Source organism: Equus przewalskii, chromosome 12 (assembly GCF_037783145.1).
Source record: "Equus przewalskii isolate Varuska chromosome 12, EquPr2, whole genome shotgun sequence".
NCBI classification, from domain to species: domain Eukaryota; kingdom Metazoa; phylum Chordata; class Mammalia; order Perissodactyla; family Equidae; genus Equus; species Equus przewalskii.
The window spans coordinates 27,194,506-27,216,956 of record NC_091842.1 but is presented as its reverse complement, the minus strand read 5'-3'; the positions used below and the strand labels follow the sequence as shown (position 1 = coordinate 27,216,956).

At 47.5% G+C, this 22,451-nt stretch overlaps 1 protein-coding gene across 1 annotated transcript; it reads right to left on the bottom strand.

Annotated features, from left to right (window-relative positions):
• Window positions 1-5,802: 5,802 nt before the first annotated feature.
• On the bottom strand, window positions 5,803-21,648 carry GP2 (glycoprotein 2). The gene is given in 12 exon segments (XM_070566567.1): window positions 5,803-5,996; window positions 9,274-9,318; window positions 10,544-10,628; window positions 11,542-11,704; window positions 12,609-12,854; window positions 14,029-14,174; window positions 14,667-14,813; window positions 14,815-14,879; window positions 16,989-17,090; window positions 17,945-18,376; window positions 20,301-20,430; window positions 21,511-21,648. Coding segments are annotated over 11 exon segments (1,563 nt in total). The 5' UTR covers window positions 20,374-20,430; window positions 21,511-21,648; the 3' UTR covers window positions 5,803-5,937.
• Between the last annotated feature and the right edge of the window lie 803 nt (window positions 21,649-22,451).

Below are 22,451 nucleotides of genomic sequence, written 5' to 3'. Positions count from 1 at the left end.
ACATGGGAGAAACCCAGGAAATCTGAGAAACTCGCCAAAATGGCTGAAGCCACCACCTTAAATACCATCTTTAGCTAAAGACAAAGGAGGATGTTGGAGGTAGTGGTTTGGGACTTCAGAAGGGAATGTAACTGTGGGACCTCCAGGACCAGTTTACCTGACCCCATCTTTTACCAACAGAGTGATTAAGAATTGTCTTTCAGAAAATTTGCAAAGTCATGTAGCCAGAGCATGTGCAGAAGAAGAAATCTGGACTTGAAATGACCTTTGGAACCAAGGATTCTGCTCAGCATGGGGCCAAAGGATCAAGATATGACTGGACCTTAAAAGTCAGACTCTTACTGGAAATGAGGGGTTCATCATTCAGGAAGTTCCAGTATTAAAATTCCTTCCCCACCCTACCATAAATGTTTAGAACCTCACCATAAATGTTTAGAACATTACCACAAATTCTTGCAGTCCACCAATCAAAAGCTGCCCCACCAGGGTTTCCACGTACTGGCCTGTTCTCCCTAACCTCTTAAATTTTGCCCCAAATCCTGAATCGAGGAGACAGACCTCAGGGCACACACCCCCTGTCTCCCTGCAGATCCATCTCACAGAATAAAACTGATTTATTTTCCCAAAAGCTGATGCTGTAATTAATTGGCTTTTTAAATGCACATTGGGCAAAGGAACCCCAATTTTGTGTGGTAACAAGAGGAAGGCAATTTACATGGAGATGGAAAAGCAAATGTGTGATAAACAAATGCTGACCACGTCTCGTAAGACATGAGAGACAGAGAGGACTTTGATCAAATGGCCCTTGCTAGGTTGCTCCCTGTCTACCACACCTAGTTCATATTACTCTGTAGTTCTCTATGGTGATAGCTCCTTCCGGAAACAGGCCTTCTATCTTAAATTCTTTTAGACAGCTAGGGGAAAGGTCAAAGTTTCTTTCTGAGTCTTTTGTTTTCAAAAATAACCAAACCAAAGAGACACATTTTGGGGTGACATCTTCTGATCCCCCACAGTGGTAATCACTCTTCAGCTCTCTCAATTTGCTCTCTACCAATAACCACTCTATTAGTTCCATTACAGCCCTCCTTAATGAAAACAAAGCACTTAAATCTCTAATCAACCTCCCTGAAGCCACAGAAGTTGGGAACTAAGAAGGAAAGTGACCCTCTGCGAGATCAACTGACAAGGGGTTGGAGTGAGCATCTGGGATGGAGCCCAGAATTCCTGTCTCACATTCTGCTTTGGCTCTTTCACCATAATTATCCAAGGGAGAAAGTCTCCTTTATTTCTGATATTAAGCTGTTTCTTTACCTTCTCGTAGATGACAGCGTGATTTAGGAAGTAAAGGAATAAAGAAGAAAGGATGCAGCCTGTGTCTTCCTTCATTCATCCAATAATGTTTGAAGATGGCAAATCCCCTGTCTTTAAGGAACTAACAGTCTAGGGTGGGGGTTGGGGAACAGATGTAAAAATAGATCATTTCAGGTGCAGATGATATATGTGATTATAAGGTTCTGTGGAGAAGGGGTCAGAAAGAGGAGCGTGATCAGCTCTAGACAGGATGGGAGGGGCTGGACAGCTTCACAGGAGAAATGACCCTAAAGCTGATTAGAGTCTGCATCCCCAGACAGGGAAGGGCCTTCCAGGCAGCAAAGACTGCACGGGCAAAGGCAGAGCAGGGTACAATGGAACAGGTCGGGGGGCTGTGGGAAATTCAGAGCAGCCACGATGTGGGCTATGAAGGGGAAAGTACAAGATCTAAGGCTGAGGAGACGTGCAGGGCTTGGATGCTGGAGGACGTCGTCTGCCAGCTCGCAGGCCGGCCTCATCCCATAGAAAGTGAAGAGCCACTGGAGGGATTTCAGGAGAGAAATGAGTTTGCCTTAAAGGCTCCCCAGCTACAGAGTGGAGAACGGATTGGGAGGGATGAGACTGGAGGAAGACCAGATGGGAAGCCACTCTGGGTCCAACTAAGAGAGGACAGTAGCTTTGAGAAGACCAGAGGCAATGGGGTGAAACAAAAGTGGATGGATTTAGTAGAGTTTTAGAGGGTAGAATCTGCTATGATAAGAAGGAAAATAAGAGGGGGATTTCCAGCCCTTTATAGGAGAAAGAGATTGGAGAAGAAAGATGGGGGAGGAGAAATTACACAACGTGTTCGGTTGGGTGGAACTTATCCTCTGGGGTCCCCATTCCAAATTTCCTTCAGGTGACCAGCTTTCAGGGGATCTGCTTTCTCTCTGGCCCGTCATGCCCAGTTGGTAACAACACATCTTATAGGATGCCTTATAGGATTAACAATGGACATGCCACTTCTCTTTTCTGGACCTCAGCTTCCACTTGTAAAATGAAGGGACTAAACTCCCCAGAACAGACGGAATCCTTCCCTCTTTTCCCAGGCCGAGCTGAGTTCTCCCTTCTCTGCATCTTGCAGCAGTGTCTGTCTCAGTCTTACACTGCTTGGCTTTGGCTGCCTGCAATCTGCATGCCCTGCTTTCCCAAGTAGACTCTAAGCTTCTGCAGGGCAGGGCTACCCCACTCTCTTTGCATCCTCCGCCTGCTGTTTCTAGATGCTCCCTCAGGACAGAGACACCAGTTTTCCTGAATGCAGGTTAGGTTCTTCCTCACTGGCTCCACCATCCTTCCACTCCTGAAGTTCCAGACGCTGGGTACAGAGCCCATTTTCACGGTGCCCCCTGGGTTGGACTTCTTGCCCCCGGGGCTCAGCTGGGCAGGACTGGGGGATGGAGGAGCAGAAATCTAATGGGAGAGGAGACATGGCTGGAGTCCTGGCCTTGGGGAGTTGGATCTTGTTGGTATATATGCATATGTTTATGTATCTACGAGTGTGTGTGTATAGCGTAGGATGTGAATGTCCCTGTGTTTTTCAGTACTAAGGTGTGTGTGTCTGTATCTAAATGATCATGCATCAGCAGTGTGCATCTTAGCATCTGTGCGTCCATGAATGTCAAAGCCTGTGTATGTGTGAGGGCCTCTGTGTTGGCAAATGTGTGTGTCTGTCCATATATGAGTGTCAGTGCACATGTATATGTTCCCATGTGCCTGTATGTGAGTGGGTGCATGTATATATGGTGGCACATGTGTGAATATATGAGTGCCTCTGTGTGTGGGGGCATGGGTGTGTGCTTTGTGTATAAACAGGGACAGAATACAGTGCCTAGTTTAGAGGATATGCCCCAAATTCAGGTCATCTGGGCTCAAGCCCTTAATTCAGCATTTAAAAGCTATAGGCCCTTGGGTGAGTAACTACTTTCTTTAAGCCTTGGTTTACTCATCTCAAAACTTAGAATAATAGTAGTACCTACCTTCAATATCTAATGTGAGGCTGGAATGATACAATGCCCATAATACACTTAGAATAATGCCTGGTGCATAGGACATGTTAAAAAACGTTGGCTGTTACTAAGTTATTCATGGCAATAAATACGTAAGCGACTGGCTTGAGGGCCAAGGTGAGGCTCTCTGCCTGTGGGAATGTGTCTCTGGGCACGTGAGGTTGATAATGTACATCCGTTAGAATGTTTGTGCTCGTGTGGGTGTATGAGTTCTGCATCTGAGGGTCAATGGGTACCTGTGTTTGAGTGTGATCTGCCTGTAAGTGTCTCTGTGTGTGTTTGTGTTCCACCAGATTTGAATCTCTAAGGGCAGGGACTGTGTTTCATGCACTATTTTACCCAGGCCCTTGGACCTGGGACAGTAGATTAGTGTTGATCGAACGGATGAAGTAGACCGGACACTCAGAGATTGTTACTCACATAGCGTGTCCATTTGTAGAGAACAAAAAGCTGTAACTAGCTAGCTAGCTGATAGATACACATGTAGAGAGAGAGAGTAGGACATAGATAGACAGATAGATAGTCAGACAGATAGACAGTGAGACAGCTGAGCTTGGCTCTGGTTAAGTAGAATCCCATTATTTTACACTGGGAGAGATATTAGAGGTTGCATGTCCCAGGGGTTCCCAAAACTTTGCCCTTGTTAACCCAAGGCAAAGTGGGTTATCACTTTAACCCACTTAAAGTGGGTTATCATGGACTTTTTTTGAGGGGCTGAGGAGCAGAGAATCACAGAATGGGAGAGCTAGTACCCTACCTGACACCAGCAAGAGCCTATTTGCTTTAAATCTCTATGTATCGGATGTTCATGTAGAACCATATTTAAAGAGAGGGTTCCACCATAAATGTCTGAGAATCTTGCTCTGGCCCATCCCTTTATTCTACAGAAGGGAGAAGCTGAGCTTCAGAGAGGGGAGAGAGTTGGGACCTCCTGACTGCCCTTTCAGGTCCATTCCTAGCACATCACCTCCCCTGGAATGTAGTAGGTCCGAATCCTCTAACTTTCTGGGAAACAGGAAGCAATTCCTCCCTGGTACCTGTCTTCTAAAGAAGCCACTATCACAGTGGCCTTTTGGGGTGTCTGTCCAAGAAACACCCTCATTTGTTGGAGACGTGCCCCCTCAGGTAGGCCAGTTGGCTGTGTTTGTGCTAGATGAGCCCGCTCATCTGGCCTTAGACGATGGGACCAAGGGCAGCCCTGGGACCCAAGTAGGGATGTGAGATCCCCCTGGTGCAGTTAGGATGTGGGATTGTGAGATGCCAGCCTGTCTCTAAATTAAGAAGTGATGCGAAGCTGCCATGTCTATATTTAAGCAAGGGATGATGAATGAACAGAAAAAGCTAGTTTCGAACAGAAGGGGGAAAATGACGGAGAGAGACAAAGATAAGCAGATGTAAAGGCTGTGTGGTTTCAGAGGAGAGACAGATGGAAAGATAGACAGGCCTTGGATGCTGGTGGTTTTCCTTGTGTAGCCAGGTTGTCTCTTCTGTTCTTGGACTTTGTGCTCCTACACGCTTATAATTAATTCCCCTTTTGCCTGAGTTAATTGGAGAGGGTTTCTGTTTCTTGCAACCACATGATCTCTAAATAAGGCAGCACGTTGGAAAGTCTCCTTCTGGCAGATGTGTGGCCATGGTGTGGCCCTGATCCTGTCATTTCCCCTCAGGCCAGTTTGGAGGGGCCTCTTGTACAGCTGTGGGAAGGGGAAGCATTCTCTATTGGTGGCGTTTTGTGGAGTGCTTTGTGAGGGTCCATTAAAGGTTTCCAGAAAAGAACTTCACCCATCACCCAGGTTCTGCGGCTACCATGACAGGACTGATGCATCATCTTCTGCTGGGATTGCCCGCCTAACCCTTCAGAGCAAGCTCACCACTATTTACAGCGGGAGGTGCGCTCTGGGGTGACAGCGTCTCTGCACCCAAATCGAGCAACTCCTCCAGCATCCCGGTCCCAGGGGTTGGAGTTTGTGTAGTTCTGGACACATCAAAGCATGTCTGCAATGTGGTGGGGGCCAGGGGAGCGATGGAGACCACTCTCCCCTGGAGCAGGGTCTCTGAAGATGGTCCCTTTAAAAGATGTCCCCACAGCGATGGTTGAGAAATAATGAGACAAAGCCGGGTGAAAGCAAGAGTCGATCTGTTTGGTTTGTCAGCAGTCACAACATGGGGTGCTCGGGAAGGAGCCGTGGGAGGAGTCTCTTTCACGAGCTCATCCTCCTTCCCCCCTTCCCCCCAGTGACATAACCCCTCTTCCCCGTAGTTACAAACACATGCTACATTCTGGTAAAGGCTGGAGCCACAGGGGCCCCTAGCAAGTTTGCCTTCAAGATCCTGCTTATGAATGAGGAAGTGGGCCAGGCCAACAGGGCCATCACCGTGAGAAACAGAGAAAAGCAAAGGCACTGAGAGCGTTAGACGAGGGAAAGCTCTTCCCTTTTCCCAGAACCTGCCGGCCTGGAGTCTATTAACACTGAGACTATCTATGCGATTTGGAGAGAGAACCAGCAGAGCCGAAGGGTGGCTGGAAACCATTGTCAGACAGAGGAGCGTGAGCTTCAAGGCCGGATGCCCAGCTGAGCTCTCAGAACAGCCCAGCCAGGAGGACAGGCAGGAGGACCATGAGCCAGGCCACCAGGAACCCTGAAATGCAAGAGAGATGACTGTCAGATGTTAGGCTTTGGGCCTCAGCAGCCAAAGCGAGCTGGCTTCCCTATCTTCTGCCTTATAGGGATGACTAAGACAGAGTGTCCTTAATATGTGGTCTGGGTTACAGCTCCCGGGAGGTGGCAAAGGGGTTGTGTGGTAGAGGCAAAGCTGTTTAATCGCTGAACACTTTTTCGTGTTCCTCTGGGCACACTGGGAGGCACTTTGCCCCAGCTTTCTTTGCAGGTAGGTGGGACGCATGGCTGAATCCGGCCAGAGGAACTGGGTAGAAGTCATATATGCCATTTCTAGGCCTGGTCCTTAAAACCCGCTACATGATTCTCCATGGTCTCTCATCCACCATCTAGCGGCCAGACGCAGAGGATCCAGGAGAGGACAGGCAGGGGATAGTGGAGGTGCCGGAAGTTCTCAGAAGGTTGCAGCCTGAGTTCCTAATGACTGCAAGGCACAGAACTGCATCCTCCAGTGACTGAGTGGGAAATAAACGACCGTGTAAAGGCAGAGAAAGTTGGGGACTGTTTGTCACAGAAGCTAGCATTACTTTCTCTGACTAATACCGAAGAGGCAGAAAGACACAGAGGTTAAAAAGCACTGCCTCTGAGGCCTGACTACTTAGCTCAGAATCCCAATTCTGTAACTAGCTGTGCAGGCCCAGGCAAGTTATTGAACCTCTCTGTGCCTGAGTTTCCCTGTATGCAAAATAGAAATATTACTAGCAGCTATTCCCTTATGGGGATAGCTTATGGGATCCCTTATGGGATTTTTCTAAGGCTTAAGTGAGTAAATTCATATCAAGCATTTAGAACAGTGCCTGGCACATGGTTAACACCATGTTAAGTGTTGGTTTTGAAAATTAGACCCTGAGATCTGGGAGGGTTGGGATCTCATCTCTTCTGCACATCATGGATCCTGGATTATTGTTGCCTTGTGCTGGGGGGCCTGGGAGAGGCATGTATACCCCTTCCCATCGTACTACCAGATTGTAACTCTCCCCATCCCTCAAATTTCAAAGTAACTTGCTGATGTCCTAGAAGGGAGAGAGAGAGAAGAATATCATAATTTTCAGAAACATATTAGTGTATAACAACCAGTTTATAAGTATACAATCTAAGTTGATGTTCAACTAACTCTAAAACATCAAACACGAAAATCGTAAGAGCCCTGTTGTGTGGGTCTGCTAACACATCAGATTGATCTCCTCTTTCAGGAGGCTCCAGAATGTACCGCCCACCCTGGAAGTTAGTCAATTGGGCAAACTCTCCCAGGAAGCCAGGCTGTTCCAGGCTCTGTGATAACCTGAAGCATTGGAAGAAGTACCTGAGACTGAGGTCTCTCTCTCAAGGTGCTTTTAGTCTGAGTTCTAACCACCTCTCTGATGAGCACCACCTTTCTGACCCTTGTCTGATTGTTTGCACTGAGCATGGAGACGCTATCTTGAGCTTATCTGGAAACTTTTAGACTTTTAGACTGTTATCTACTTGGGGATTTGAGGATGGAAAGAACATTTTCATGTCTGAGTTCACCAATATAGGTCATTTTGGGGGTAGTAAAATCTTAATAGCATTGCTTTCCCTTTGGTCCAAAATGCATTTCTTGGTTTTGCCTGCTTGTTGAACTCCAATTCATGCAATAAAACCCCATTCAGATGTGACCACCTGCTGAAAGTCTTTCCTGAACTTATCCAATACAGTTAATTACTCTTCTATGTGCTCCTTCTGCACTATCTACTTGCTTGTCATTTATTTGCTTATATGACTGTCTCATTTTTGTAAGTGTTGTTCCATCTGCCTCTAGGCCCTAATATTTGCACACCCAGCTCCTTTTCTGTTTTGGTTTAATGTCACCTCCTCTAAAATTTTTTCTGACCACTTATCCATTCCGATATTCATTCTTCCTTCCTTTCTTGTTAATAGAGCCATCAAACTTTGGTTGGGTACATGGCTGCCCAGAATAAAGACTACATTTCCCAGCTTCCTTTGCAGCCAGATATGACCATGTGACTAAGCATTGGCCAATGAGATGTAAGTGGAAGTATAAGGTATCAGCTTCCAGGAACTTTCCTTAACACTCAGTGACTTCTTCCATGTTTCTGTCATCCTGCTGCCTAGATATGAAGATTGGAGCTCCAGCTGCCACCACGGACCATGAAGATGATGGGCAAACCCTAAGGATGGTGGAGGGGTGAACTGGAAGGAGCCTAAATTCTTTTTTCTTTAAGAATCCAATCTCAACTGATATGTGTAGCATGAGTAGTTCCGGTTACAAGGTGGCAAACTAATTGCTAAAAATTTCACCAGTAATGACTTGAGAGAATATTTCTGTTGAGGGGGAATTCTCTGGCCAGTGCAATAATTCAGGCCTGATTCCAGGGGAAATGGAATTGGTTAATTATTACTATATTGTAGTGATGCCCTACTGCAGAAGGATGAGAAACTGAATTTTAATTGTTAGGGCCAAGAGAGAGAGCCAGAGGGTCTCCTTGGTAGCTAGGTTGTAAGAAGCTCTTATCTCCTGCAATAGGAGAGTGGATACAACTGAGGAGCAAATTCAGGATCTAAAAGAATAGCCAAGCTTAAAGGATGGTTGCATGCTCTGTCAAGGCAGGTCTGCTACAATGTCAGAGCCCTGGTTGGAAAAACCTGGGGACTGTGAAACATGGGACGTCTGGGTAGACTCTCCTAAGGATTGCAATTCTTCAGATAGCCCTGAACCCATGCCTTCATAACCTGCCTCTCTTCATTACCAGCTATCTTTCCCCATGCATGAAGGGAGCCTGGATTCTTGAAGACTTCATGGTACCTCTCTACTTGCCGTGGAATCTTGCTTCTAGCTTCATTCATGTATGAGAGAAATAAACTTCTAAGGCATTATTACCCATGCCAGTAACTTTGTATCACATCATCCTCTTTTCTTTTTAAATTACCTTGTTAACTATTTATTGTCTATTTCTCAACTGGAACATAAGCTCCATGAGGGCAGGCACCTGGCCTGTGTTGTTTACCATTATATCTTCCGTGCCTAGAGCAATGCCTGGCACACAGTAGGCACTCAATAAATATTTGTTGTTAAATGGCTGGCTCCCCTGCTGGGCTGTGGGCATCTTAAGAGCCAGTCTTGGGTCTGATTCATTTCATTGTCCACAGGTCCCAGCCCTGGGCACACAAAAGGGGCTGAATGACCATGCACCAACTTGAATAGAGGAAGGAGAGAATTGAGAGGGAGGGCTGTAGGAAAGGCAGCAGAAATGATGCACCTGCAGTGGTGGGGGCTCCGCTCATGACAGGTTCAGGCGAGGTACCTGGAGACAAGAGCAGAAGGTGAGAGTTTCCTCAGTCATTTTCCTGTGGCTGTGGAACTGTGGCCACAGCTCCTCCAAGTCCTCCTGGACCTGATGATCACGGCCACTGACAACCCACACGGTGGAGGCATCTGTTATTTGGCAGGTAACTTTCTAAATACTTTTCATGCATTTGAAACTTAGTCCTCCTAACAGATTTGTCAGGCAAGTATTCTCATTCCCATTTAACAGATGAGGAGACTGAGCCCCAGCGATGTTAAGGTACTTGCCAAGCTGACCTTGTTAGCAAGTAGCAGAGCAGGGATTAGAATCGCTGTCTATCTGATTCCAGAGTGGACGTTCCTAAGCCCCCAGCTACCCTGTGACAACACGAGGCTTCAAGTTGAAGGCTCAGTAAATGGACAGGACAACTCAGGGCAGAGCCTTCTTTACAAGACAGCCTCAGTTTACTCATCTGGAGAATGGAAGTGGAATTGTGCTTACCTCCTTAGGCTAGTGTGAGCATTCCATGTCACAATGCATATACATTTGTTTGGCCCAGTGCCAGGCATAAAGTAGTATTATTATGACTATTGCTATTATTAACATTACTGCATTCTAGTTTCTCTAAGACAGAAAAAGTGCTTTCATTCTTCTGAGTTTCTTGGCTCCTCCATTCTGATGGGCATAAAAACCATGACAGTCCTGCTAACCCATGGGTAGGATGGATGACAATTTGAGGAGCAGTTGGAAGGCTTCCCCTATAGCATGCTCCAGAATACTGTCACTGGCTTTTGAAAAACACATTCACCAGAAAACAAAGTTAGTTAGACTCAGACTTCACTCAACAGAGACTGAGTTATGGGGACCTGCAAGGAGGAATACAGAAAAGACACATGCTATGGAATCAGACCCAGCTGGGTTCAAGTCTAACTCCAGCTGCTCGAGAGCTGGGCGACCTTGGGTGAGTCGCTTAATCTCTCCAAGCTTCCAGCTTCTCACCTGACAAGTGGATGAAATCAGGGGAGGATTAAACAAGTCGATGGATACTGAGAGCTTAGCCTCATTTCTTTGGCAAATGCTACTATTATTACCCAAAGCACCTCACGGAAAGATAGACTCACTGGTGGGAGCTACACTGAGGAGGTAGAAGAGGTTCTCAGTTGTTAGGTTGGTGACCCCAGGCATCTGCAGTTAACTGTTGGTACTTGCCCACTGGCCTTGTCATCAGGACTTAGCCACTTACGTTTCTGAGTGATGGGTCCCAAATCGAGGACCTGAGCTGAGTTGATAACCACTTCTGTACTCTTGAGTTGATTTCCTGAGCAAGACTGTGGGGATGGAGAATTCTCATTATATCAAAATTCAAACACACAGTTCCTATCCAGACTGTTCCTGCAATGGGCAGCTTTGGCCCAAGAATGGGGCCCCACCTCATATGGCCCTAACTGATGCTGTGGTTTTCTCAATCTAGAGGATTCTTACTGTCATGTCAAACAAACCTGGGTTTGAATCTCATCTCTACTCTCATTTAGCTGTCTAATTTGGGACAAATGACTTCACCTCTCTACTATTCTTAAATATCCTTCCTTGTTGTGAAAGTTAAATGCAACACACAGACATATAGTAAGCACTCAGTGAGTGCCAACTATTAGCAGGCAGTGCTAAATAGGGGCTAAGAGCATGGACACTGGAGTCACATGGCAGCTGATACTTTCTAGCTGTGTGCTCCTTGGGCAAGGGACTTCTCTGAGCCTCAGTTTCCTCATCTGTACAATGGGGTGGATGAAAGAATCTACTTAAAGGGTGGTTGTGAGAATTAAATTAGATAAGGCATATGAAAGTTTTAGTACAGTTCTTGACACAGAGGAAGCACTAGACAAGTCAACTATTATTATAATCATTTAAAATATGCCTTATGCTGAGGAGACCTAGTGGACAGGCTCCTTCAACTGATCTGTCTCCTAGGGACACAATAATTGCTTACACTCAGGCTTTTAGGAGGCTTAAAATCCATCCATTCATCCTTCTTCCTTCCCTCTCTTCCTTTTTCCCTTCCTCCCTCCCATCCATCTACCCATCCCTCCGTTTTTCCATACCTTCCTTCTTTCTTCCCTCCTCACCCCTTCCTTCCTTCCTTCCTTTCTTCTTCCATCCATCCATAATTCCAACAAATATATACGGAGAGCCTATCATGTACCAAGCTGCCAGGCTCTGAATAGTCCAGTCCAAAGAGATACTCACCGGCTTGCACGTTTCATTAAGGGGATCGCAGAGATGAAACTCACAATGCAGGTAAACCAGGTCATGATCTCCAGCAAACTTGAACAGCTGAACTGAGAACTGGCTTTCTGAGGATACTCCATTCTGCTCCACGTGGATAGTGGAATCTTCTTGATTTGGGCAGCTGGGAGGGTGACAGGGGCAAGGGTCTGACTCTAGAAAAGCTCAGGGGCCTGAGGCCCTTGGCTGCATCTTTAATCTGTGACCAGTATAAAAAGAGCATCAGAGAGAATTAGGGAGCCCCCAGGTTTCCTCCATCCTGATGACATAGACTTTCTATTGCTTTAGGTTGGAGTAAACCGTGGAGGTTTCCACCAAGATGTTATCCATAAGCCCACATAGTTTAAGTTTTTGGGGGGTCCAGTCTCTGGAGTGAGACAGACTGGTTTCAAATCCAGCCAACCTACTTTCCAGCTAAGTGACCTTGAGCAGATTACTTAACCTTACTGAGTCTCGCTTTCCTTCTGTAGAGTGGAGACAGGAATATGCACTTCCTAGGGTTGATGAGAGCATTTATAATCCATGCGTACTGCTTAGCACAGTGCTTGGCATGTAGCTAAACTCAATGATCAATACTAGCTGGTGTTAGTACTATGGTTTGTATCATGATCATTAGATATGCATTTTCCATTTGTTTTTGCCAGCTAACGATATTCAATGTTTTGTCCCGTAACACGTCATGCCGTTTTCATATTGATCAGTCAGTATTAACATCTGTATAATAGTCCATCATTACCTAATAGACCCCCTATTTTTGAATTATGAACCTATTTCCAAAGTTATAAAAAATACTGAAATGAAAAGTAATTGGCATTTCTTTACCCTGCCCACCTACTTTGTATTAATGCTTTAGGCTAAAATTTCAGGAATGATATTCCTTGGTCAAGGGGTATGCTTATGATATGTAATACCAAATTATTTTCCAAAAGAGGTAGGCCAGTTTACACAACTGCCAGGCAGGGATGAGGTGATCATTTCCCCCCAAAATCTCATTCAGGCCAAAAGATAATCCCAGAGTTGTCCCATACCCATTTTTGATGATGAAGTATTTCAGAGCGTCAGTCCTGTTTTCAGTGGGCGTGGCATAGCAGTGCCTCAACAGCAGCTTAAACCGAGAGGTGTCCCCGCTCTCCAAGATGGCACCCACATAGAGTATGGAGTCAACGTCCAGCACAACTTCATCCCCTTCGTAAGGCAAGGTGTAGTTCTGGTCTTGGAAGAGGGCCATCTTGACAATGAACTCTCCCTCCCCGTCCACACTGATGGTCAGGTTGCTGAGAATAGGAAAACCACAAGGGTGGAACCATCAGGTTTTGACCAGTGAGAACAAAATAGATCCAGCCCATGCTTGCATAAGGTCATGAAGGCAAAGGCATATCTTTGATCTCTGAATGAATTACTCGTGTAAATCAAGCATTTACTATCTTCTGGGCACTAAACTTGACGGACAAGTCTGTTTCCAGGATTTCCACCAATCCTCTTTGCATCACAGATGACGCGTCTCCCTTTCACCCACAGAATAACTGGAAGTGCCCGCCTCCGTCTTGTCACCTGTAGAATGGGCTTGGGGCCAGTTCTGTGGGTTCGCAATTTTTGGCAGCAGATCTCTTCCCTCCACCCCACAATCTTCAGTGAGACACCAATTTTTAACAAGATAAATGGCTTTTATTTTTTATGAACCTTGGATCCCCAACACAAGGCAGTGTGAAAAACACTGAAGTAGAAAATTTCTCATCCTTCTAATCCCGCCGTTCTGTGAGCCCAGGAGGCCATGAGGGAACAGGAAGGGCACCTTGGATTTCTGACACCCCAGAAAGGCCTCTGGCAAGTCTAGGAATGCTGAGGAATTCATTCAATAGGGCCCCTTTCCAGGCACAGTGGATATAGCAAAAGCCCCTGCCCAATGGAATTCCATCCAAATTGCCCCTGGGCGGGCAGTGAGGGTGCTGTTTATCCGATCAAAGCTGATGTCAGCTTAAATCCCACATCTGCAGGGAGGCCTTCCTGCTCCCACCTTCCCCCCCAACCAAGATCAGGTCAGGGACCCTTGCTCCCTGATCCCACAGCACCCCATGTGCTTCTCCCACAGCGCATTCATCTCACTTGTAAATAATTACTGATATAATTAGTTGTCTAATGCCTTTCTTCCTCAAGATAAATGAAACTGTCATGCGTTTTTGTTCCTTAGCATATTTAATCAGCACTGTTTCATGTCCCTGCATTGCTTCATAATAATAATCTTTAATATCCACAAAACAGTCTATGTCTGCCTTGTTCATGCTCAACATTAATATACGATCAACAAATATTTGTGGAATGAACAATACAATGATTGGGAGCTCCAGAAGGAGGGAGGGAGCATTCTGTGGACATCATAAACTGTGCTTGAAGTGAGTGTGACCGATGTCAGCGTTACAGGTCAAAGGGCTGTACCTTACAATGCCGTACCTTACAATGGGCTGCAGGACAGTTTCGGGGCTGACATTCATGTCTAGCGGGTAGGCGCACTGGAAGTTGATGAGGATGTTGTCTCTGATGATGAAATCATTGGTCAAGAAGAGAGTGTTTTTATAGATGACATGGGTTTCATTTCTCTTTGGTGTGAAAAAAAGACCAAATATATGTTTATGTGGATGCGGGCATAGGGGTACCTGGAACTCAGGTCTGTGTAACTCCTCAGTCAATGCTCTCAGTCCTGCTGCCACCCTGCCTTCTGATCTCAAGAAGGCAAAATGGGCCTCTGCCCCCAGTGGCACTGACACTTCATGGGAAGGGGAGTGAGGACCCAAGATCAAAAACTAGAGCAATCGTTGACCCTTGGGATGAGTCAGGAACCACTATGCTTGCTCCTCCATGAGCCCCTCCCACATGATCCCTAATTTAAAAATCATAATCACAGCTTACATTTATGGAGCTCAAGCATCAGACCTGTTCTAAACTCTTTACATGGACCAACATGTATAATCTCACATATGCCTAGAGGCCCAGAGAGGCAAATTGACTTGCCCAAGGTCTTGCAGCTACTGAGATGGCCCCCACTGGCCCAACTTCCACCCTCTGGCAGCAGTGGTATGAACACTCCTCACCTCCAGAATGTTTCCACAGGCACCAGCCTGAGTAGGGCTGGTCACAGACATGGAGCTCTTCTCTCCTCTTTGTATGATGCTACTGCAGTTATGGTCCCGCAGGTAGGCTCTGACCTTGTCCTCAAAACCCAGGCATTTCAGCAGACTGCTCGTCTAGCGTCAGCGTGATCTCCTTGGCCCCACAGTCCAGCTGAGGCTGCAAACTCTGGTCATCTGGAAAGTCAAGAGGGAGCAGGTGGAGTGGATAGGAGTCTGGAAGCAGTGAGCAGAGACCACATTCTCCACCCTTTGGAAAAGCCACACTGCCCACCAGGACTTTGGGTAGACTAGAGGGGATCTGGGACCCAGGTGGGATTCACGCCTGGGCTTGCAGTAGGCGAGTTTGGCGAAGAAGCCCTTGGTCCAAGATTTCCAAGCATCCTATGTGCAGGTTTGGTGAGGGCTTTCGTGTCTGATTCCTCTTGGGGACTGGGTCTCTGGGGAAGTAGGACTGCCCCACATTCTAGACTAACTAATCAAAACTAACTCCATACTACTCCCACTTCCTGGCTTTGTGAAGCCAGCACATCTGATGAGGTTCAGAGCCATTGTTCATTCATTCATTCATTCATCCAACACTCATTCAACAAATACTTCTTGAGCATCCACTATCTGCCAGGCACTGTTCTAGGCACTGGGGATACAATGTTTATCAAAACTGACAAAATTTCCCCACTTCCAGAGGTAATATTCTGATAGGGGAGATAGATAGGAAATTAAGAGAAATAACATTTCCATCGTATTCATGAATGCATTGATTCAACATATATTTACTAACCACCTTTTCTATGTGCTAGGCGCATTCAACACAGAAATAAAGAAAATACGGATCTGGCTCATGAGGATTCCTTCATCTTGTGTAAAAAACCACCATGCCAACAGCTTATTATAAAGCAATATGATGAAAGTACTAACAGAAGTACGTTCTAGGTGCAGAGGGGACACACAAGAGGGTATATCTAAGTCTGTTGGTTAAGACAGGGTAGGATTCATAGAGGGCTAGAACTTGATGGGGGGGGGGGTTAGGAGTTTTGTAGGTGAATAAGCAAGTGAGGGTATCCCAGGCTAAGGGACCAGCAGAGGCAAAAGCATGGCGATGGGAGAGAGAGGATGGCGTGTTTACGGGAGTGCAGAGTTCAGACGTATAGGAACTTAGAATGGGAGGGGTGGAACTGTGGGAGACAGAGAAGCAAGCAAAAGCCAGATCGTGAAAGGATTGTGTCAGAAGCAATGAGGACCCACTGAATAGCCCCCAGTGGAGACATGAGGCAAGCCACCTGCTCACTCACTCAGCCAAGGATGCCCTTGGAGCCCATCCAAGTACAGGGAGGGTGTCTCCAAAACCCAACGTCTGATTCAGTGATGCCCCAAAACCCAGGAAAGAGCCCTGACCCAATGAGCACCCACTGAGCAGAGAGAGCCTTCAAGGAGAGCAGAGTCATTCCCCTCCTGCTCCCACCCCTCATCCCCACGCGCCTCCTGCCAGGCGCACACAGGCACCTCATCCACACTCCAGCCCAGTTTTCCAAACATATGCTCGTTCTTGTCCCTCTTCCCAGACACTCTCTCTTCCACAAGGACTGAGAGTGTGCTCAGAGGAAGGCATGCTTGTACCAAGGGCAAGAGTCAGAGTCCTAGGAGGGGAGGAAATAATCTTAATGGGAAGCTCATCCAACCCCCTTCCAGGGCTTAGGGCTCATCTACAGCATCCCTACCCATGGGTCATTTGCCTCTGCTTGCTTACCTCCTGGGATGAGAAATCATCACCTCCCGAGCCCCCATTTGGACTGCTCTGATTTAATCCTCATAAAAGCCCTGTATGGTGGGTATTTTTATTATTCTCTCATCCCCATTTTACAGATGAGGACATTAAGGCTCAGAGAGGGTAGGTGACTTGTCCCAGGCCTGAAAGCCACTACAATGGCAAATCCAGGACTAGCACAGGAGTCTGCCCTTCTCCTGATATTTGAACGCAGCTCTCACACGTGCAGGGCTCTCATCCTCAGTTCCTTTGTCCCTCCTGGGTGAAGCCCACTCATACCAGAGCTGTTTCCTGAGGCTGGGGTCCAGCGGCTGACCTGGAAATTTGTCCCATCCCTGCCTTCTCATCCTTGCAAATCCACTGGCTTTGAGAACCCACATTCCCTGACCTCAGTTCCATCCCCACTGACTCTGGTCCACACCCCATCCTGACCCTCTGAAGCTCCTTCCATGCTGCCCTGTTCACTCAGGCCAGCCTCCGCCAGCACCGTCCCCACTTCCCGGCCCCCCTAAGCCACTCACCAGAGCTGTCGCAGACTTTTCTGCAGACACAGTTCCAGGTGCCGTTGACAAAATCCTCCAGGTAACAGTCCTTCCCACAATTGGGCTCCTCAGTGGTGGGGTCTAGGGGGTGAGGCATGGAGGCAGAGGATGAGGATGCACAACAGGGAGGACCCGAGGCCACCAGGGCCAACCTGTCATTCTACCAGGGCACAGAACTCCCGCCTGAGGTTGTGCGATACTTAGTGGAAGGGTCAAACCGCAGGCTCAGATTCCCTGACTCCCAGCCCAGGGAAGTGAGGGCCCAGAAGCTGCCATCTTAATGCTTCTGAGTACTTTCCATGCGTTAGTTCATTCACTTCTCATGGTAACTGAATGAGACAGGGTGGCAGAGCAGTTAAGCACATGGATCATGGAGCTAGAGTACCTGGGTTCAAATTCCACCTTCCAGCTTTGTAACTTTGGGAGAGCTGCTTGACCTCTCTGTGCCCCCCGAGCCCTCATCTGGGGTAGTTAGATAGTACCTATCTCAGGAAGCTGGTGAGAGGATTAAATGAGATAATACTCTAAAGTGCGTAGGTTAGGAGCAGGGACACTGTAAGCTCTATGCATTAGCTGTTATTTTTGCCATTATCCATTTTTTTCAGACCAGAAAACTGAAGCTCAGAGAGAGAAATTAAACTGCCCGAATGGAACCTAAATATGAAGGAGCCTCAGTTCTCAGTATTGTGCTACACATCTGGGTCCATCAGGAGCCTTCACCCTGGAAAACGAATCTCTGGCTTTCCTTGGCGTGTTGGAAGACCTGGTAACCCCGGGCGGGATTGACGCTGGGCAGTAACTGGCAGGAGCTGGGTCGAGGCTGTTCTGCTTAGTCTCTTCCTGACCTGCTCCACTCTCTCTGCTGACCACCCCCCGGGCGTTTCACTGGGCAGCCCCCCTGCCGGCAGCTGCACTCCAGGGTCCCTGCCGCTCACCTGTGCAATAGCTCAGCGCACACGCTGGGGTGCCCTCCAACCGGTACACGTGGTACCCACCCGGGCAGGCCTTCACCTCCACCTCGGTCTTCCAGAGGCAGCAGCTGCCGCTCCACTGGGCACAAGCAGTGCGCTTGACGATGCCCTGCTTGAGGGTGGGGTGGGTCCCCTCCAGCCACATGGGGGCGTCCGTCTGGCATCGGTACACTGGGACGCAGGTCTCTGGCATCCTCACTCCTCCTTTTCCCACAAAACGGTACCAGCCCCTCAGGTTGCTGTCACATATCTGCCCTCTTTCTGTGTTCTCTGAGCTTCGGGAAGATTCATTCAGGAAGGTGTAATTCTTGCAGGGGTCAAAACAGACTTGGGCCTCTGGCGTGCCGGGAGCTCCACACTCCAAGTCGGGTCCATAGGAGTTGCTGCTGGTGGAAACTGGAATGCAACAGCGTGCTCAGGTTTACTGAGCAACCCCAGGGCCTACAGGATTTTTATCCCCCGACACACGTTGTTTTGGATGTGCTAAGGACCCTAATGAGGACAAGAGGCACACAATCTGTTAACTAAATATCAGCCTTCATCACCTTGGGGTCAGAACAATAATGAGGCCTGTGTGCAGTACTTCACAGGCATTAAGAACATCAGAGTCTCCACCCTGCACAACCCCAGGGGGCATCGTTCACATTGAGCTCAGTGGCTCTCTCCCCTGGAGTTGTGCAGTGCTCCCCTGTGCAACCATACACAGTGACCGATATTTGTTTTTCTCACTATGAATGTAATATGGGCTCACTGGAAAAACCTCAAACATCATTAAAATAAAGTAGAAATGAAAGTTGTCATAAGCCCATTCCATCCCCAGAAGTAATCATAAATGTGTTGTATAGTGTTCAGACCCTTTCTATGCATATATTTAAAATAGAGGATTTTTAAAAGTAAAAATGCGTTTAATGCTGTACAGCTTCTTTTATGTCCACTTGCATTTTTTGCTTACTATATCACGGACATCTTTCCAGTATCAGTAGATACAGATCTAACACAAGTTTTCTTAACTTCAGCGCTATGGGTGTTCGGGGCGGGATCATTGTGTGTTGTGGGGCGTCTGTTCCCTCATAGGATGGCTAACAGCATCCCTGCACTCTTCTCACTAGATGCCAGGAGTACCCCCCAGCTCCACACCTGCTGGCAAGTGCTTCAACTCCCCTGAGACTCATTTGCAAGACAACACCTGTGAGCAAGGGGTCCCCAAACTCCATCCATTCCCACGCCTTAGTCACTCCGTTTGTTGCACCTGTGTCTGCCTGTCCTCTTATGTACTTAACACTTTTCTTTCAATGACTCTCTTTATAAATTCGTTTCATCCTAAGGAATAATATCTGTGATACCATAGGTATGATGTACAAGTTATATTTTTTTAAGACACATGAAAAAAATAAGGAGAGCCATCAAAAAATTCCTTAAGAATTTGCCATGCACCCCCACCGTCATCCTGGTGTATGTAAGCTCCGTTTTGGAAATTAAAGCTCTAAAGGATTATTAGAGGATTAAATGAGATAGTAGGTGTAAAATGCCAAGCATTTGTGTCCCTGGAGTTCAAGGCAGCTCTGTCCCCTAGTCCTGACTTGTTGAATAGTGTGAGTGCCTGGGTGACGAACTACGTGCACGCACGGGATCACATTCTCATAACACACATTAGAGGGACTTTTCAGAAAAAGAGATTTTTGAGCCCTGTTTGCGTATGTACTTGTTTTAAGGAAAGGAGTGGCTGCGCTTGCTATTCTTGGATTATTCTCCTGCACAAACTGTCTTTTCCCAAGGGAGGCCATGAGCTGAGTCCCTGCCCCCCAGTCTCCTCCATAGGTGACAGGGGCAGAAATTCTCATCTTGGTGTTGAGCCTGAGAACCCTTCCCACAAGCATTGAAGATGCCCAATCCACAGATCTTTGGAAGAACACGGAGAGATCACTAAATCCAGTCTTTTCATTTTACAGATGAGCAAACGGATATGGAGGGAGGGGAAGGCGCTTGTCAAAACAAGGGCACAGGGTGACTGGGTGATCCACATCCCATGAACCTGGCTCTCTGCCTCCCCCATATGTGGGCCTGGGAAATTACGTGAACTGGCTCCCACGGGGCCTTTCGGGGGAATTTCCGATCTGGTTCTTCGAGAGATGGGGACTCAGTTTCGGTTTCTCTCATCTTGTTCCCTTTGACTTCTAGTTTCTGGGTCTTTCCTTTAAACACGCCCCTGCTCCTCCTGCGGACTCTGAAAGGATTTCTCTGAACTGCCTTCTCTGCACTGCCCTGCTCACTGTCCAGGTAGTGCTGGGTGTCTGAGGTGCCAGGTGAACAGAGCACTCACTTTGCTGCTGTGTAGATGCCAGGGTCAGAATGCAGGAGGCCAAGGCCAGCCACAGGACGCAAGAGCTCGCCATCCTTTCCAAGGGCTGAGACACGCTGGTCACTCTGCAGCGTGCAGACTCTTCATGCACCTAGGGGAAAGGAAAGACCCAGACTCAATCAGGGCAATGGAGGTCATTCCTCTGGATGCAAGGGTAAGAGGAAACTCACATCAGTTCAGCACTGTGACTTGGACTAAGCCTGTTGCATACCTTAGCCCATTTAAGGTTCTGAACCACCCTCCTTGCAAGGTACTATGATTTTGCCCCCATTTTACAGATGAAGAAGCTGAGACACAGAGGACATTAACCCCAGAATTATTTACGGAGCTCCTCTATGTGCAATCACTGTTCTAGAAGTTAAATAGATTGCTGAAGGTCCGAGGCCCATGTTCTCAGAAACTGATGATGACTTCTTCACAGAGTGTTTAAAGCAGGCGTGACATGCAGAAAGGAGATGGGGTAATCGGACTAGGAGACTTGCCAAGGGGATAACACTGTGTTGTGTGCCAGTCTCAGCCGATCAATAACCAATGTGAATGGCTGCCCTTCCCTAGTTCTGTGTGTCAGGCACTGGGCTAAGAGACCCCCCGAGTATCCTCTATGTGTGTAGACTTCATGTCAGCCTGAGACCCACATGCTTGCTCCTAGTGGTGTCTGGCACACAGGGTGCTCAGTCAAGGTTTGAGGGATGAATGAATAGATAAATTGGGGGCCGTAGGAACAAAGAGCTGTGAAGAGCCTACCGACACTCGAATAAATAATATTTCCTCTTCTGGGAAGCTCTTCCCTTGAATGGGCAAAACTTTGGATGGCTTCTTATAGCCTCCGGAAGACTTCAGTTGAAGATAGAGATCTATTTCTGGAAGGGATCATGAGTATGTTATGAGAGAGCACCCAGGACTGGTAATTCTTAGAGATGAGACATCAAGTAGAGGTCTAGCTTCCTGGTGGGTGTCCAGGGGCAGGGGGGAGGGGGAAGGTGGCTGGATTCATGGTTGAGCTGGACATAGAGTGATATCTGGGGCACTGGACAAAGGCCAGGGTCCAAACTCTTTGTGGGATTCTGAAAATTTCCAGAAACAAAAATCCCTAGCAAGTCCAATGTGTCAAGGGTCAGGGGAAGCCCCAAAGGATCAGGAGAAAGCCCACTGGGCTTGAAGCAGGACTTACCTCAGTGAGAACACAGCGTTCCTCCTCCTCTGACCAGCCGTAGGAATGCAAGCCTGCTGTGGACCGTCCTTTTATTGCAATTTCTCACCCAGGTGGCTCCCTGCAATTGGGGATGAGGTGTCCCTGGATTTAATCTCCCAGGCACGTGCTAGACTTGAGGGATGGAGAGAAGATAAACAATTAACCACAAAGGAGGGCCACCTCCCCTCCCTATTGTAAACTTTACCAGCAGTCTCCCTTTCACACAAATGCTTCTTCGTAAACAATAGGAGTGGGTACTGAACACCCAGGGCACGCTGAGTGCTGCTCACCCATTCCTTCTCACGCTGAATCACCACAATAAACCAATGAAGCTAGTGCCGTGTCTATTACCAGAAAGCAAGCACTAATCCAGAGGAAGCTTAACACCCAAATGGGAGTGGAGAGAAATCAGACAGGCACTTGTTCGCACAGTGCACTTCTGATTTTACCTGGTGTTCCTTTGGATACTCAACGTTGAGGAGTCTGAAAGAGCCAATTGGGTGATGGTGAATCATCGAATAGCAACAGAGAGACAAGACCCCTGGACAAAATAAGCACCGGAACAGCCTCTCCTCTCATCCCTCTGATACACAGGCTACTCCAGAGATTGGACAGTATGGAACTGAGGTTGTACCTCTTGGACTTTTAAACCCCAGGCTTGGACCTGGCTTTCGTCGCGTGGTAGATATCACGGAGTTGATAAGAGTCAAGCTTTTGCAGAACAAGTGGCCATTGATTCTTCTGTGTTACTCTGGGATTCTTTCAGAAGCCATGGCTACTAGGGGCAGGGAGCATAGGGTTCCTGGCATTGGTAACACCTTCCAGCAAAATCTCAACCCGGACAAAGAAAACATGCTACAAGCCACTCTCTCTATTCCTAGTGCATTTGGAGAAAAATCCCCTAAATGTGGAGCTTACAA